Consider the following 18,199-nt stretch of genomic DNA (forward strand, 5'->3'; position numbering starts at 1 on the left):
ATGATTTCTTAGTTGGTCTTAATGCTGAGTTTGACCAAGTTCAAGTTCAAATATTTAGCAAAGAGCTTCCAACTTTGAATGAGACTATCCTCATTATTTGAGCAGAAGTGTCATGCTTGAAGTTCAGAATATGGAAGGCTCAACTATGGTTGCTAACAAAGGCAATGATCAAAAGGCTAACACTACTGATAACAAAAAGACTGATCGGTCAAAGGCTCCAAACAGTGATAACAAGGATAACTTAAGGTGCACTCACTGTTAGAAACCTAGACATACACGTGAAAAATGATAGAAACTTCATGGTAAGCCAACTACATCTAGCAAAAAATGGGATTACAATGGAGGACAATAGAGGAATAATGGGCACACAAACTTGTCCTCTACTCAACCAAATGAAGAAAAATCCCTGGAATAAGGTAGATTCAATCAAGAGGAGATTGAAAAAATAAGAACTTTGTTGGGAACTCTTAAGAAACCTTTAGGTACCTGCTCATTGGCGTTTTCAAGTAAGTTTCCTATTTCCATTAGATTAAAAGTCTCGGATGAAACCTTTGTCAAATCATGGGTTATAGATTTAAGTGCCACAGATCACATGACCCATTCGTCACACCAATTTAAAAACTATAACCTTTGTCCAACAATAGGAAAATAGCCATAGCAAATGGTTCCTTAACCACTGTTGCAAGTATAGGAGATGTCCAAATTAGTCCTACACTCGCACTCTGAAATGTGCTCCATGTTCCAAAGTTTTCCATTAATCTTGTTTCTATACAAAAGCTTACACAAAATTTGGGTTGCATTATGACCTTTTTCCCTACTTATTGTGTATTTTAGGACCAAGACTTAGGGAAGATGATTAGACTTGCTAAGGAACGAAACGGGCAATACTACCTTGAGACACCAAGCGAATCATCTATATCTTTCCTTTCAGAGTAGTATCTTTTAAATAAAGAAAAAAATTTGGCTTCATCATCGTAGGCTTGGACATCCATCATTTCGAACTCTTTAAGTTTTTGTTTCCTTCCTTATTTAGTAAATTAGATGTTGAGAGCTTCCATTGTGATGTATGTGAACTTGCTAAACATAAGCATTAACCCTTTCCCATCACTAATAAAAGAAATTCAAAACCTTTTCATTTAATTCATGATGATATTTGGGGTCCTTCCTCTATCCTTAATATATCTGGTGCACGTTAGTTTATGTTTTTCATCGATGATTGTACGAGGGTCTCTTGGATTTTCTTACTTAAACATAAATATGATGTGAGTATTGTTCTTCCAAATTTTCATAACATGGCAAAAAGACCAGTTTGGTGTCACTATTAAGAGGTTTTGGTTCAATAATGTCAAAAACTATTTCAATCAAGTCTTAACTCCATACTTTCGACATAAGGGTATAATTCATGAATCATCATGTGTCAACACCCCTCAACAAAATAGAGTTACTGAGAAGAAAAATGATCACCTACTTGATACAACTCCAGCCTTTTTGTTCCCAAATCATGTGTCTAAATCTTACTGGGAGGAAGTCGTCCTCACTGCCACACATCTCATAAACCAATTACCTTTCAAAGTCCTTTGTTTCAAAAGTCCCATGGAAGTACTCTCATCCTTCTATCCTAATATGAGAGCCACAAACCATCTCATTCTATTCACACTCCAAGCGGGGGAAAATTGGACCCAAGAGCAGTCAAATTTATTTTTGTGAGATATTCCTCAACTCAAAAGGGATATAAGTGTTACCATCCACAATTCAAAATTTGTTTTCTCTCAACGGATGTTACCTTCAATGAAAGTGAGTCTTATTTTCCCGCTTCTTATCTTCAAGGGAAGAATTTCTTCAAGGAAGACAAGGATAGGGATTCCTATTTCATTGATCCCTTTTCCATTAACCCTCCTAAAGTCATTAGTCTAGTACCTGTACTGTCTGCCTCTTTACCCGTCCCTAAACTTGAGTTGTCACCCATTGAGCCTACGACGAATCGAATGACTGGCAAAGTATACTCAAGGAAGAAAGATGCAGTCCCTAAACTTATACAAGTCTAAGAATCTGAACCGGCTTCTAGAAATGAGGTAACTTTTTCTCATCCTCCCTTACAAACTAAGCCATAACTTGAGCTTCTTATTGCCATCAGGAAGGGAACGAGAGACTGTACTAAGCGTCCTTTGCATCCACTTTCCCATGTTGTATCATTCAAAAGGTTGTCTCAGTTCTATAACAGTTTTCTTACAAGTTTGAACAATATCTATATTCCTACCACTCTATCGAAGGCTTTATTTGATGAAAATTGGAAATAAGCCATGAATGCAGAAATGAAGGCCTTGGAGAAAAATAAAACTTGGGAGTTGGTAGATTTTCCTGTAAGAAAAAAACCATTTAGATGCAAATGGGTTTATACCATTAAGTATAAAGCAGATGGATCATTAGAGAGGTATAAGGCGGGATTGGTAGCCAAGGGATACACTCAGACATATGGTGTGGATTATTTAAAAACATTTGCACCAATTGCAAAGATGAATACTGTAAGAATTCTATTATCATTAACAGCTAACTACAATTGGGATCTACAATAGTTCAATGTCAAAAATGCATTTTTGCATGGAGACTTGGAAAAAGAAATTTTCATGGAAATTCCTCTTGGATTTGGCAATGACCTAGCCACTAAAAAGGTGTGTAAACCGAAAGAAGCTCTATACGGGTTAAAACAATCTTCAAGGGTGTGGTTTCGAAGATTTGCAAAGGTAATGAAAAACATGGGATGGGCCAATGAGACTTTACCGTGACAATAAATTTGCAATCAGTATTGCACATAATCCAGTGCAACACGATTGAATGAAACACAGATAAATTGACAAGCATTTTATCAAAGAGAAACTAGACAGTGGATTAATTTGTACCCCTTATGTATCTACTGATTACCAACTTGCAGATATACTCACAAAAGGTTTAAGCAGTACAAAATTTCAAGTAAGCATATCCAAGTTAGGAATGGAAAACATCTATTCACCAGTTGGAGGGAGGGTGTGGAAGATTGAAATTAGGAAAGATGTGATTCTGAATAGAGAATTAGACAATCTCGTAATCAAAGGGATTTTGTTGTAATTGAGTTAAGAAAGTCCCTAATTTAGGTTCTAGGATTTTTGTATGTATATATATATGTGTGTGTGTATGTAACTCTGTACATAAGAATTAAGAAGTATAATTTTTACCTATTATTCTTCAATCCTCCTCTTCTTCAAGGTCACTATATTGGTATTAAACATAATATGTTTCCAAATATTAAAATTCAATGAAATAAAATTTTCATTTCCACATCAATTTCAGTATTCACTTTATAGTCTTACTTGTTATTAGCACACATTACATTGTTGAGTCATGACACCAATTTTATAATGCATATATAAAAATTAAATAAAAAGAAGTAACTTAATTTGTGCATTATTATTTGTTTTGTCATTTTTCAAAATTTCCATGTTTTGAGGTCAATTTCGGTGATTTCTTTCATTTTTTCTAATATCGATATTGATATCTTCATCGACCTTTCTGTAAATTTGAACCATCTATATTTCTGTTGATTTTGACATTTTCATCCTTATCATTTCAACCAATAAGTATATGATGTTCGGAAAATCCAAGGGATGAACTTGCTACCATCAGACACCTTGGTCCTGAACTGTGAATTAAGTTTCCACTATAACAACAAGATCGCCAAAAAATGCTATCATAATACCACTCGCAACAATTAAGTATATCCTCTAAAGATGACTACATAAATAAAGGAATTGAGTTAGCCAAAGACAAAAAAGGGGAAAATTCTCAATCACCCTTCTCATTTATCAGGCATAATGGTCCAAACATTTGCAAACAATAGACAATCTTCATGAACGTGAAATTTTTTTAACAAAGCAACAACGCGTACAGCTCCAAGACAAGTGTGAACTTTCATGGCCCAAGCTCAAATATAAATCTTGTCTTATTATGTAAACCTTAGGACTGTAGCTAGAAACTCAGCATCACAATGAAAAATTAGGTATAAAAAAACCCTAAAAGGTGTATAGATCTAAAATTCAAAAGCCACACATCGAATCATAACCATTATTCTTATTGATGTCTTATAGCGAGGCAGAAACTTAAATTTGTAGCATTTACTGCTATAAATTAGAGTCCATAAAATAAGAATAGGCTTGGCCATTAGAACACAAAATGCATATATAAGCAAATAGCTGACAGCATTGTTACTGAACAATGAAGTATGAATCCTGATAAGTATTTAGCAAATTAGGTTCATTTCTTACCACAACGTAATCCACCATAAACATAGACCAAATCACCAACTGCAGCAGCTGCATGTCTACAGCGTCTAATCAATTCAAATGAAGTGTCTCCACCAGTTGCATTAGCACTGTACCTACCTGCTCTTGCACTTGTAACAATAGCCTTTGTGTCACACCAGACGCCAGCAGCAGTATCTAACACTACACATAGAGAAGATGTGAGGTTAGACCTTTGTAAAGAAACATGAATTGCTGAAGATTGCAGCACTAGAGGCAGAACAAAAGAGGAAACAGGAAAAAACCAGAATGTATTTGAAAATTAATTTTGAATCATTTAGTAACTGAAAAAGGTTATAATAATCTAACACCACAGCAATGCAAAAGAATTTCTATCCCTCATTATGAAAAGGAAATTCCTTATGTCATAGTCCACTGAAGTTTACAAAAAAGTGTCAAGCGGATTCCCACAATTTACTGAATTTTGATGACTATGTGGGCTGATTTAATCCTGGAGAGGCAACTGGCAATCAAACACAATAAGCTGAGTGCAAAAATATTGGACCTTGTGAAGATTTTGAAGAGATTATGGTAGTGTAAACACATTAAAGGTTCCAAATTTTGTCAACATACTGGATATTTGCAATGCTCATTGTCTACACCAGATAATAGTTACTCCAAGTGGCAAGATACTAACTAGAGTTTAACCTCCTGTCACTTGGAGGGATGGATGCAGATAATGTTAAGGTTCATCTTGATGAAGGTAAGTGAACATCTCAAAGAAACACATTGGAGAAAGCCAAGAGGCCTCATTACTTCGATCGTCCCATAGCTGTGCTCCAGCAGAATGGGGAAGAGTTATATGCGAAGAGCCTGGCAAGGGCGACCTTGTTAAAGAGAACATTCAGGATTGCAGCTATTCCAGTGCTTTTGTTTTGAAGCTTGGAATCTTATTTAAGTGTTTAGTTTGTGAATAAGTGATCTCGGTATGTCATGTGATTTCTTTCATGAATCTGGTAATCACTTAAGGATAAATTAGTTGTTTTAGCTATTTTTCTCTTATGACAAAATAAGAGCTCTCCAACTCAAAGAGTGATGAGCTTCACTATTTATGGCATCCCACCTTCTTATAAAAGGGTGCCCAAGCTTGTAGCCAGTACCTTTTCTTTTTTGGAAACTGTGAATAAATTTCATCTTTAATTGCAATTCCAGTCTCTCTTTTGGATCAAGGTCTAGGTGTTCCACCTATAATATTATCTCAACTTAGCACCCTTATTCTCCTTCTTAGTCATGTTTTCTTCCGCTCCAATAAGTGGATTGCACCATGAAGAAACATTATTCATGATTAGGTTATAATTTAACAGAAAACAAGGTAATGTCACTTACGTAGAATAAATATCATGTAATATTTAATTCATATTAGAAACTCCAAGAAACCTATAACTCTTGTTCTAAAATCATATATTAAAATATAAAACATTTTGCCATGTTGTTTATCTTTTCTAATAGCATGTATATATACACACATACACAATATAGTCATCAAACTCAAAGAAATTGTATATTTTGACTTCCCTTCTAGAATATAGATTTCTTTTTTTTTTTAATAGAAAACAATAAATTATAAATTTGACTCTAGATTGTGATTCCAAGAGACAAACTAAAAAAGATAGGGCAATTTAGTGTTTGACCTACTTCTATGTAAGATATTAGAAGGGGGATAGCTAGCATGAGAATAACTATAGTTTCAACTAATTATTCTCCTTTTATCATGACAAGCCATTGACCCTATGTACAGCATAATAATAGGGCAAAAAAATGAGAATTCTAATGGAATGAGATATTTGCACAAGGGAATACAAATGTACATAACATGGGCACCTCTTTTGAGAAACCAGATTTTTATTCCTCTTTTTCTGGCAGTTGAGCTTTGGGGATCTTTTGGCTTTGTTTTAGTGGAGTTTGATCATTTCTCCCATATCCATTGGAAGGGGTAGTCATCATCCAGTAGAGTTTGAGGTTAACAGACAAGTAGTGAAACCGCCTGGAGCTCAGCACCTCTGGGGTCATTTTCAGAGGAAAAACATAATCCACAAGTTAATTTACTCAATTCATACTGTATATTGATTATTGCATTTTCAGAGTTAAATAAAAGCATAACATATAGACTACCATTTTTTCATTTTGGCTTATGATGGGCATTCAGCTGTATTTTCACTTTGTACTTGTTTTAGAGTTCTGTTTCTTTTTGGATGTCCCCAATTTTTTCTCTTGAAAAATTGCTTGTCCTTTTTGTTGGGGAATATCTATGCAGTAATTGCCAGATTATATAGCCTTTACTAGATGGGATTTAATTTGGATTTGTTTCTTTTTCGGTGGAGTTGACTGAGTACTTATTTCCTGTAATTAGTGGTTGATTTAGTGAAGTAATTCTAAGCCTACAATAGAATAATTTTTTTTCCTTTTTCCCATTTTGTAAGATGTGGAAATTTGGTTTTAATGACCAGATTTGGTTGACCTATTATCCTATTTAATTATGAGATATTTAGTTTTAATTTGGTAAATATATGACCTCAAATAAGGTGGGATCTGACTATATTTTTTATTGTTTAGATTTAGCCATGTAAATCCCTAATTTTAAGAGATATTCTCGCAACTGTTATAGTTGTTACGGCTGTATTGATTTTAAGGGATCTTCTCACAATTGATATAGCCGTGTATTAACAACTGTTATAGTTGTATATTCTATGTATCCCTCTCTTGTATTTGATGTAAGGTATCAATGAACAACTATACACAGCCGACTCTCCCCCTCAAGTTGGTGCATAAATATCACACATGCCCAACCTGGATAATGATGCATAGAATAGACCACTAATAACAGCGTGAGTCATCATATCATCCAAATGATCTGCACTCTTGATGTAGGGAACCTTTATCATGCCAGAATCTAGGTTATCCTTGATGTAGTTCCTGTCAAGTTCAATATGCTTAGTTCGATCGTGTTGTATTGGATTATTTGCAATCTCAATAGCTATCATGTCATCACCAAAGAGGATCATAGGTTTTTTGGGACCAAACCCAAGCTCGCTTAAGAGAATTCTTAGCCAAGTAAGTTCCCTTGTTGCATGATGGGGCACACAATATTCAGCTTTTGCGCTAGACACTAAGACCACATTTTGTTTCTCACTCCTCCAAGTTACCAAATTTCCTCCTACAAATGACACATACCTTAAGGTAGACTTTCTATCCAATCTGGATCTGACAAAGTCAGAGTCTATGTAACCTGTTGAATCTAATGTATTTATAGTGTACAACCTTTCTTTCCTTTCTTAATATAGGTCACATATATGGTAGTTAGTTCAACCTAGCCTTGTATATATATTTCTCTATTGTAAGAAGATAATCACATGAATGAGAATTAAGGTTTTCTCTCTCTCTCTTTCAACATGGTATCAGAGCCAAGGGAGAAAACTTTATTCTTTCTGGTTTACCCGTGTAATTAATTCCAGGAATCCGTTTAGTGACCATGTTTCATTCCGGTCACCTTTTTCATCTCCCAAAGCTTTCCGGTCAAACATATTGTGGTCAGAAAAACCTCATCACCGTCAACATTTTTCCAGCGATATTTTCCGACACCGACCACATCATCAGGAGCGCAAAAAGGAGATCTGCAACTTTTTTCAAAGCACCGGAGCCAAAAACCGATCCACGCACCGTTTTTCTCCAACGGCCTGAATCCCACACACCGGCACGTGAGGGCGCGTGGCCCATTTTCTGGTGCCGAGCTTCTACCAGCAGGCTCGTTCGACGCCGTCTTGCACTTCTAAGCCTCCATCAGTCCTTTCCAATCCCTGCTTCTCCATTTTTTGGCATTTCAACCTCCGTGGGTCTTCTTTTAGGCTCCTCCGGCCTCCTCCAAGAGCTCCCTTCCTTGGCCGAGACTTGTGTGTGCCTTGGGAAGGCCTCTTCTTCATCTCCAATCACTTTTCTCCTTTGTTTGGGTCTTGACATACCAGGTTCTTCTTCCACAATTGTGATCTGACCTCCCTTTAGGGCTCTCTTCGATCCAAACGTGATTCAATCTCAGGTGAAGTGGACATGGCGACTAAAAATCCTATTTTTACATCCGTCATCTCTGGATCTCCTACTATCACATCGGAAAAATTGATTGGTAGTGAGAATTATCTCTCCTAGTCAGCGTCCGTAGAACTCTGGTTTATGGGACAAGGCTATGAGGATCATCTTGTTACACCTGAGGATGTTATACTTGATGTTGACAAAGTGCAATGGAAGAAAATCGATGCACAATTATGCAGCGTATTATGGCAATCTATTGATCCCAAAATTTTACATCATCTTCGTGCATACAAAACCTGCTTTAAATTTTGGACTCAGACTAAAGGATTATACACGAATGATATTCAACGATTTTATAAGGTGGTTTATGATATTGTTCATATGAGACAGCAAGACATGGATCTGTCTACTTGGTCGGATTGCGTCTCTTAAGGAGGAGTTCTTAACTTTGATGCCCTTCACTAATGTTGCTGAAGCTCGACAAATACAGACTGACAAGTTCTTTATGGTGTTAACCCTCATTGGCCTCCGTCCAGATCTTGAGTCTGTACGGGATCAGATTCTCGCTAGTCCATCAGTACCATCATTGGATGATGTGTTCGCTCGTCTTTTACGCCTCTCCTCTACTCAGACCTTGTTGACTGATGGTCCTTTAGATTCATCTGTGTTAGCCTCTCAAACTAACTCTCGAGGAGGACGTAGTGGCAATCAGGGTCGAGGACAACGTCCTCAGTGCACCTATTGTAATAAGCTTGGTCACACTCGAGATCGTTGGTATCAATTACATGGACACCCTCCTCACATTGCCCACATTGCTCAGTCATTTGATTCTTTACTATCTCGACCTGACTCCGCTGCAAGCTCCACATCTCAGAGTATCACCCTTACTGGTAGTGATTAGGATGCCTATCTCCGATATCAAGCAGCCACATCAGCTTCTATTGCCCAGACCGGTAATGTCTCCGTCTGCTTTACTCAGTCTCCTTCTCTTGGCCCGTGGATTCTAGATTCTGGAACATCTGATCATATCTCTGGTAATAAACACATTTTCTCCTCTATTACTACTACCTTTGTCTTACCTACTGTTACTTTAGCTAATGGTTCTCAAACTATGGCTAAAGGAATTGGTTTGGCTCATCCTCTCCCTTCCCTACCTCTCCATTCTGTAATTTATGCCCCTAAATATCCTTTTAATCTTATTTCCATCAGCAAAATAACTCGCACTCTTAACTGTTCTATCACTTTTTCTAATAAATCTATGATCTTGCAGGACCGGAGAACAGGGAAGACGATCGGCATAGGGCGTGAGTCTCAAGGCCTCTATTACCTCACATCACCTTCATCTCCTGCAACTTGCATTTCCACCGATGCTCCTTTTCTCATTCACAGTCGTCTGGGTCATCCTAGTCTCTTTAAGTTCCAGAAGATGGTCCCTCGTTTTTCCACTTTGTCGTCGCTTGCGTGTGAGTCGTGTCAACTGGGAAACATACTTGTGTCTCATTCCCAAAGCATTTGAATAATTGGGCAAAGTCTCCTTTTGAACTTGTCCACACTGATGTTTAGGGTCCATGTCAGACCGCGTCTACTTTAGGATTTCAATATTTTGTCACTTTCATTTATGACTATTCAAAATGTACTTGGTTATTTTTAATGAAAAATCGAGCTGAGTTATTCTCTATTTTCCAGAAATTTCATGTTGAAATCCAAACACAATTCAATGTATTCTATTCGAGTGTTACGTAGTGACAATGCTCAGGAATATTTTTCTACACCCTTTACTTCTTTTATGTCCCAACATGGGATCCTCCATCAGTCATCTTGTGCTCATACTCCTCAACAAAATGGGGTGGCTGAACGTAAAAATCGACATCTTGTTGAGAGAACTCGTACCCTCCTTCTCCATAGTCATGTTCCTTTTCGTTTTTGGGGGGATGTTATTCTTACAACCTGTTACTTGATTAATCGTATGCCCTCATCTATATTACATGACCAAATCCCTTATTCCCTTTTTTTTCCTACCCAACCTCTTTATTTCCTTCCTCCTCGTGTCTTTGACTGTACTTGTTTTGTTCATACTCTCACAACTGGACAGGACAAGCTCTCTGCCAAGGCTACGAAATGCATCTTCTTGGGATACTCTCGACTTTAGAAGGGCTATCGTTGTTATTCCCCTGACACTCATCATTATTTTCTCTCCGTTGATGTCACCTTCTTTGAGGACTCTCCATTCTTCTCATCCTCTGAATCTCTTCCCATTTTTGAAGTATTGCCACTTCCCTATATATTCCCCCCTTCAGATGCGCTCTCTCATCCTCTTCAGGTTTATCATCGTCGACATCGTGTTGTTGCTCCTCCTCTCTCTTCAGCTGAGGTACCTGATGACTCACCTCCTGTCCCACCGATTTCTCCTACCCCGGCCCTGTCATCTACTGACCATTTGCATATTGCTCTTTGGAAAGGTAATCGATCTACTCGTAATCCTCATTCTATTTATAATTTTTTGAGCTACCATCGATTATCTTCATCCTATTCTGCCTTTGTCTCTACTTTATCCTTGTTTCTCTTCCTAAGAGCACTAGTGAGGCACTTTCTCATCCTGGGTGGCGACAGGCAATGGTTCCTGAAATGGCTGCTTTGCACTCCAATGGCACATGGGATCTTGTTTCTTTACCTCATGATAAATCTACAGTTGGATGTCGTTGGGTCTACACTGTTAAAGTTGGTCCTGATGGTCAGGTTGATCGCTTTAAGGCCCACTTGGTTGCTAAAGGTTATACTCAGATTTATGGTTGTGACTATGGTGACACCTTCTCTCCTGTTGCCAAGATTGCTTCTGTTCACTTATTTCTCTCCATGGCAGCTATGTGTCATTGGCCTCTTTATCAGTTGGATATTAAGAATGCTTTCCTTCATGATGAACTTCTCGAGGAAGTGTATATGGAGCAACCACCTGGTTTTGTTGCTCAGGGAGAGTCTGGTTTAGTGTGCAAGTTAAGCTGCTCTCTATATGGCTTGAAACAGTCTCCTCGGGCATGGTTTGGGCATTTTAGTTCAGTTGTTCAAGAGTTTGGAATGCTTCGGAGTGAAGCAGATCATTCCGTTTTCTATCATCATAACTCTTCGAGCCAGTGCATTTATTTGGTAGTTTATGTGGATGACATTGTCATTACAGGCAATGATCAGGAGGGTATCCAAAGACTAAAGCAACACCTTTTCAACCACTTTCAAACCAAAGACTTGGGCAAACTCAAGTACTTTCTGGGACTTGAAATAGCTCAATCCAGTTCAGGTGTGGTTATGTCATAAAGGAAGTATGCCTTAGACATCTTGGAATAAACAGGTATGTTAGAATGTAAACCTGTTGACACTCCTATGGATCCAAATGTCAAAATTGTACCAAGACAGGGGGAGCCTCTAACAGTTCCTAGGAGATATCGACGACTTGTAGGCAAACTGAACTACCTCACCATCACTCGGCCAAACATCTCTTTTCCTGTGAGTGTGGTTAGTCAATTTCTATAGTCACCATGTGACAACCATTGGGATGCTATGATTTGCATTCTTCGATATATCAAAGGAACACCACGCCAAGGTATGTTGTATGAAGACAAGGGCCATACCCAAATTGTTGGTTACACAGATGCAGACTGGGCTGGTTCACCCTCAGATAGGTGTTCCACCTCAGGGTATTGTGTTTTTATTGGAGGTAACCTAATATCCTGGAAAAGTAAGAAACAAGATGTAGTGGCCAGATCAAGCATCGAAGCTGAGTATTGAGCTATGGCTTTGGCAACATGTGAACTCATATGGTTGAGGCAACTCCTTCAGGAATTGAGATTTGGAAAAGATGAACAGATAAAGCTAGTCTATGACAATCAGGCCGCATTACATATTACATTCAATCCAGTCTTTCATGAAAGGACCAAGGATATTAAAGTTGATTGTCGCTTCATTAGAGAGAAGATCGCATCAGGGTGTGTTGCTACAAGTTTTGTTAATTTAAATGATCAACTAGCAGACATCTTCACTAAATCTCTCAGAGGCCCTAAGATTAAATACATTTGTAACAAGCTTGGTGCATATGACATATATGCTCCAGCTTGAGGGGGAGTGTTGAATATAATGTATTTATAGTGTACAACCTTTCTTTCCTTTCTTAATATAGGTCACATATATGGTAGTTAGTTCAACCTAGCCTTGTATATATATTTCTCTATTGTAAGAAGTTAATCACATGAATGAGAATTAAGGTTTTCTCCCTCTCTCTCTTTCAACATAACCCTCAAAATCTAGATGTCCATGTCTGGAGAACATAATACCTTTGTCTGGAGAGGACTTCGGATAGGCCAAAATACAATTTATTACATTCATCTATCATTCACTCAAGTTATGCATAAATTGACTAACAACACTAACCGCATATGACAAGTCAAGTCTAGTGTGGGTCAGATGGATTAATTTCCCCACTAGTCTCTAATATCTTTGTTTGTTTGTTAGAATCTGATTAGGGTAGATGGACAACCCATGATTTATCTTAATGGGAATATCTATAGGTTCGCAAGCGGAGTTACCAGTTTTAGGCAAGAGATATAATGTATACTTCCGTTGTGAGAGGAAGAGTCCTTGCTTGGACCGAGACACCTCAATTCCCAAGAAGTATTTTAGAGCACCTAAGTCCTTCATTTCAAATTCCTTGGCCAGATAACTTTGAAGCTTCTCTATTTTTGTAGAGTTGCTACCTATAACAATCATGTCATCAACGTAAACAATAAGCAAAGTAATGTCATCAACATCTTTCTTATAGAACAGAGTGTGATCTACCATCGCTTGTTTAAAACTATCCTCTTTCATCAAGTAGCTCAACCTACCAAACCATACCCTTGACGATTGCTTCAATCCATACGAAGTCTTTTTTAGTTTACATACCTTGCCTCTTTTTGGTGTAGACCCCAAAGGAAGGGTCTATGTACAACTCCTCTAACAGATCATCATGGAGAAATGCATTCTTCACATCAAATTGTCCCAATGGCCAATCCAAATTAACTACAAGAGAGAGTATGACTCTAGCAATGTTCATCTTACCCACAGTAGCAAAGGTCTTTTAATAGTCAATTTTGTAAGTCTGAGTGTATCCCTTGGCAACCAATCTAGCTTTGTACCTATCAATTGTCTCATCTGATTTGTACTTTACTAAAAACACCCACTTACACCCCACTGTGTTCTTTTCCTGAGAGAGCTCAATCATCTCTCAAGTAAAGTTCTTATAGAGAGCCTCCAGTTCTTCTACCATAGCAGACTTTCTCTTAAGATCTTAAAGGGCTTTATGAAAATGACTAGGAATAGACACAGAGGATAACTGAAATGCAAAAGCAAGGTGAGTTTTAGATAGATGGTGATAAGAGACAAAATCAGAAATGGGATAGACAACATTAGAGGATTATTTTGAGAAATCCAACCTATCAGGTTCTTTACAATCACAAAAGGGATATCTCCTACCTTATTAACCATCTTATGGATTCAAGGTAGCAGTTTTGGAAGTTAAAAGTGAAAAACCATGTACCTCAGGATTAGTCTCGAAAGAGTCATCTAATGGCACGATAGTATCATCAAGAGGCGTATATGAGCTTGGAGAGGGTATCTTTGTTCTTCCTTATATATATATACTTTTTAAAATAATCTAGCTGGTCTTTCATCCCTTCTTTCCTTAGATGTAAACTAATGAAAACTAAAAAGCTATTAGAGCTATTATCCAAGTAAACAACAACCAAGTTACTCCAAACACCGTCGGAGCCAAGATTTCTTAAGGAAAAATCTAGGAAAAACCCTTTGCAAAAGCTGAAATTAGGAACTTTTGTTTAATCACTTCTTATATTAAGCAATTTTTCCCTTTTATAATGACAACCCTCAACTACTTTCTGAAGGTTTTCAAGACACAATTAGTAGCCTTTAATAACAAAAACTGACCTTTGGACTTCTAATTTAATAAGAAACCTTTCCCATGCAAGTCTTTTATGTTTTCAAATTGCCATAAATTGTCTAGTATTGACCACATCATTCTCCTCTCCTTAGAAGAAGCTCATCCTCGAGTTTGGTACTACTAGAAACATTTTTTACGTTTTCACCAATGTAAGAATATAAATCTGAAATGTTAAATGTTGAATCTATTCCCATATGTTTGGCAGATCTACCACATAAGCATTCTCCCCAATCTTCTTGATGGTTTTATAGAGTTCTATAATGTGCCCTCCCCCCCCCCCCCAACACAATATAGGTTCAGAGTATATTACAATCACATCCACAGTAAGAATATAAAGTACAATAATGACAATACTAGTGATTTTCCGTGAATAGTATGTATTAAGTAAGTTCCCAGGAAAAACTGGAAGGATCACAATGGTCTCACTTAAAACCTAGCCTCCTTAGACAAAGTTTCCCTAAATCGTACCTCTCCCTTCATGATCACTAAACTATCTTAACTATTTATTTACATATATATCAAGGATACAAGGAACACGTATTTATTATAAACATAACATTTGACCAACACATTTTCAAAGCATATCTCATGATATTTTAAAAAATAATGAATACATATAACATTTTAAAAATGAGATATATAATTCTAAAACCATGTAAAACATTATAAGATCATTCAAATTTTAAGCTAGAATTGTCACATTACATCTGTTATGATCACTCAAAGATCTAACCTTTGGTAGCACCACCATAGGAGTTTTTTTCATACTTCTCTTTTTTCCTTTCTTGGTAGGTGAACACCCTATTTATAGAAACCCAAAGCAAGTGAACATATAGGTGACTCGTCGTATAGCCTAGCTAGGTGTCAATCAAAGGGAAATGATTAGTGTCTCTCTTGTTGCATGGAGACAACATATGGCATGTGCTTGGTCCTTGCAAATGCTTGAGTAGGTGCAACAACTTGATGAGTCACCATGCCCTATTAGGTGTCACATGATGAAGGTTGTGTGGGGTCCTCTAAGTTGCATGCATTTTGACACCTCATACTTAGTTGCATGCTCTCAATATCTCATAATAAGTTGCATGCTTTTGACACATCATACTTGGTTGCATGCTTTCAACACTACTTGGTTACATGCTTTCAGCACGTTATATTTGGTTACATGCTTACACCTCATACTTGGTTGCATGTTCTCAACACCCCATATTTGGTTGTATGCTTTTAACATCTCATACTTGGTTGCATATTCTCGACACTTCATACTTGGTTGCATGTTCTTCGACACCTCAAACTTGGCCGCATGCTTTTAGACACCTTATACTTGGTTGCATGCTCTTCAACACCTCAGATTTGGTTGCATGCTTTTCGACACCTCATACTTGGTTGCATGCGTTTGATACCTCATACTTGGTTGCATTGCTCTTTGACTCCTCAAACTTGGTTGCATGCTTGTTGACACCTTATTCTTGGTCTCATACCTTCAACACCTCATACTTGGTTACATTGCTCTTTGACTCCTCAAACTTGGTTGCATACTCGTTGACACCTCATTCTTGGTCACATACCTTCGACACCTCATACTTGGCTGCATGTGCTCAACACCTCATACTTGGTCATATGCTCTTTGACACTTCATACTTGGTTACATGCCTTCAACACCTCAAGCTTGGTAAAAGATAGGCAAAAAGGTGATGCTTGTGCTTGCTTATCAATAACATAATTAAAATGAATCTACAAAAGTATTATTATTAAAAACCAGGGTTGTTACGATTCAGCTAGTGAACAACCATCCATTTTGCCATAGACTACTATTTGGCTCACTCAAGTACTACTATTGCTTTATTTTCCTTTACCTCTCTTTGTTCTCCTTGGACTATCTATATATATGGGAGCCCCTTCCCACATGACTAGTAAGTCTTTCTACAAACCTGTAATTTTGTTCCAATTAGTATGATGTGTGTCCATTTTGCTTATTACCCTAATAATGAATATGACTCACTTGGTGCAATTCTCCCTTCAATAATTTCCTTCGTGTTTGTTTTATTTTTATTTTTCCTTCTTAAAAAATGTAAATAAGATTAGAGAAAAATACATGCATGCATATATACATACATACATATATATAGACAGATATAGTATTTACATTTTAAAATAGTTTATACAAATTTTTCCTAAACCAAAACTTTAGTATTTTGTCAATTGTTCATTTTTAATTTTGTTTTTCTTTTTTACTTTTCTTGAGTTTTAGAAGGTATTTTTTTTCATTTTCTAAAGTTCCTTCTTAGATTTTTAGGTTTTTAGAAAGAGTATTTATTTTAGTGATTTTAGACAAGATTTTGGGATTTAAAAAAAAAAATGAAAACAAAAGAAGTAAGAGAGAGACAGAGACAGAGAGAACGACAATCATGATAGCACAAGAGTAGATTTTGGAATTTTAGGTCTTGGGCTTTCTTTCTAGGGCTACTTCTTCCTTTGTGTTCTTGTGATGGCAGCACCAAGGGCTGTTTTTGGATTTTCCATATTCAATAGCACCATAAACTCCAAGAGAGCAAGAGATCACCATTCTCATTACCTACAACACCTTTACTTCACACAGAACAACCATTCGGCCACATCCACTAGTTTAAACATTCTTGTATCCTCGCCACACCATGTCCATCATTGAGATTGCAACTTTGAGCTGCAATATGTCTTCATGGATACATTTCATCTCGGCTGCAACTATTCCATGTCAGCAATTGTTTTCTTCAGCATCAAGACTACATCTCTGCTATCTCCACAGCATCTGCAATCTGAGCAGCAGCACTATCACCATATCAACATATCCACTGTCAACAACTGTAAGCAAATCTCTCACACTTTTCTCCATCACGGGCATCTATACTGTAACATTACAAATTTCAGAACAGACGTCATCACAGATCTCCATCTCCAACATCAACCACCACCAAAAATCATTCTCAGTTATGCAGAAGACAGAGCTCCTTCAGAGATCACCATCCCTGCAGCATCTGCAACCATTAGACCACTACAATGCCAACACCACTCTTTGGGATCTCCACTTTCAATATCACCCCCTTCATTGAAGTCAATGAATATTAACAGCTTCAACATTTTTTTTTATAGGTAAATTTTTGTCCCTATTGGGACTTGAGCCTAGAACCTCCCACAAACCCTTTCCCATCCCTTTACCACTTGAGCCAAGCCTCAAGGGCCTAACAGCTTCAACATTTATCTCCTCAGATCTAGTATAGTTCTATGTTTATCTTTTGCATTTTACTTTTCGTTTAATACTCCTTCTAATTTGGACAGAATTCAAACTTGTGTTAAAGAGAACACAGGGATGGAATTTGTTTGAATGGAAGACATTTAGACTATTTGAGATTTTGCATCAAGTTTTAAAATCAATTTTTCCATTTGAACTTACCAAGTCCACTCAACCCTTTCCTTCCTAGAAATTCATGAGCTAGTTCATTGGCAAAGTTTTATTTGAAACATTAACAATACATTAAAAATATTTCAACCTAATACAATTCTAACATATTAATTTAATTTTTCTTGCCTACCAAAAAAATTAATTTCTTTTTGTTAAAAACAAATTTTAATATTCAGTTGGCCAAATAAATTGTTGATGTCACGTGGGAATTCTATGAAATACAAATCTCATCTTTTAGAAAATTGAAATATGTCATTTCATTCATTTATTCTAATTCCATATTATTTTTATTCATTTCTTTGTCTTCCTTATCAAGCATAGTGAGATTCATCATACATTCCCACCAAGTAAACTGAACCCCCAAACCTATTCAAAAAATTTGAAGACATTGACCTATTTTTTAAGGAGTCATGGAACATCAGTTTGGTCTCTACC

General features: G+C 37.0%; 1 protein-coding gene across 5 annotated transcripts in view; it reads right to left on the reverse strand.

Annotated features, from left to right (window-relative positions):
* The window catches only part of LOC117927608 (serine/threonine-protein phosphatase BSL3-like), a 97,603-nt gene that overhangs the window by 45,706 nt on the left and 33,698 nt on the right, over window positions 1-18,199 (reverse strand). For all 5 annotated transcript variants that reach the window (XM_034847214.1, XM_034847216.1, XM_034847217.1 and 2 more), the window contains one exon: window positions 4,296-4,475. In XM_034847214.1, coding sequence (XP_034703105.1) covers window positions 4,296-4,475 — 180 coding nt within the window. The remainder of the gene's footprint in view (window positions 1-4,295; window positions 4,476-18,199) is intronic.

The sequence above is a fragment of the Vitis riparia genome, chromosome 13 (genome assembly GCF_004353265.1).
Source record: "Vitis riparia cultivar Riparia Gloire de Montpellier isolate 1030 chromosome 13, EGFV_Vit.rip_1.0, whole genome shotgun sequence".
NCBI lineage: Eukaryota > Viridiplantae > Streptophyta > Magnoliopsida > Vitales > Vitaceae > Vitis > Vitis riparia.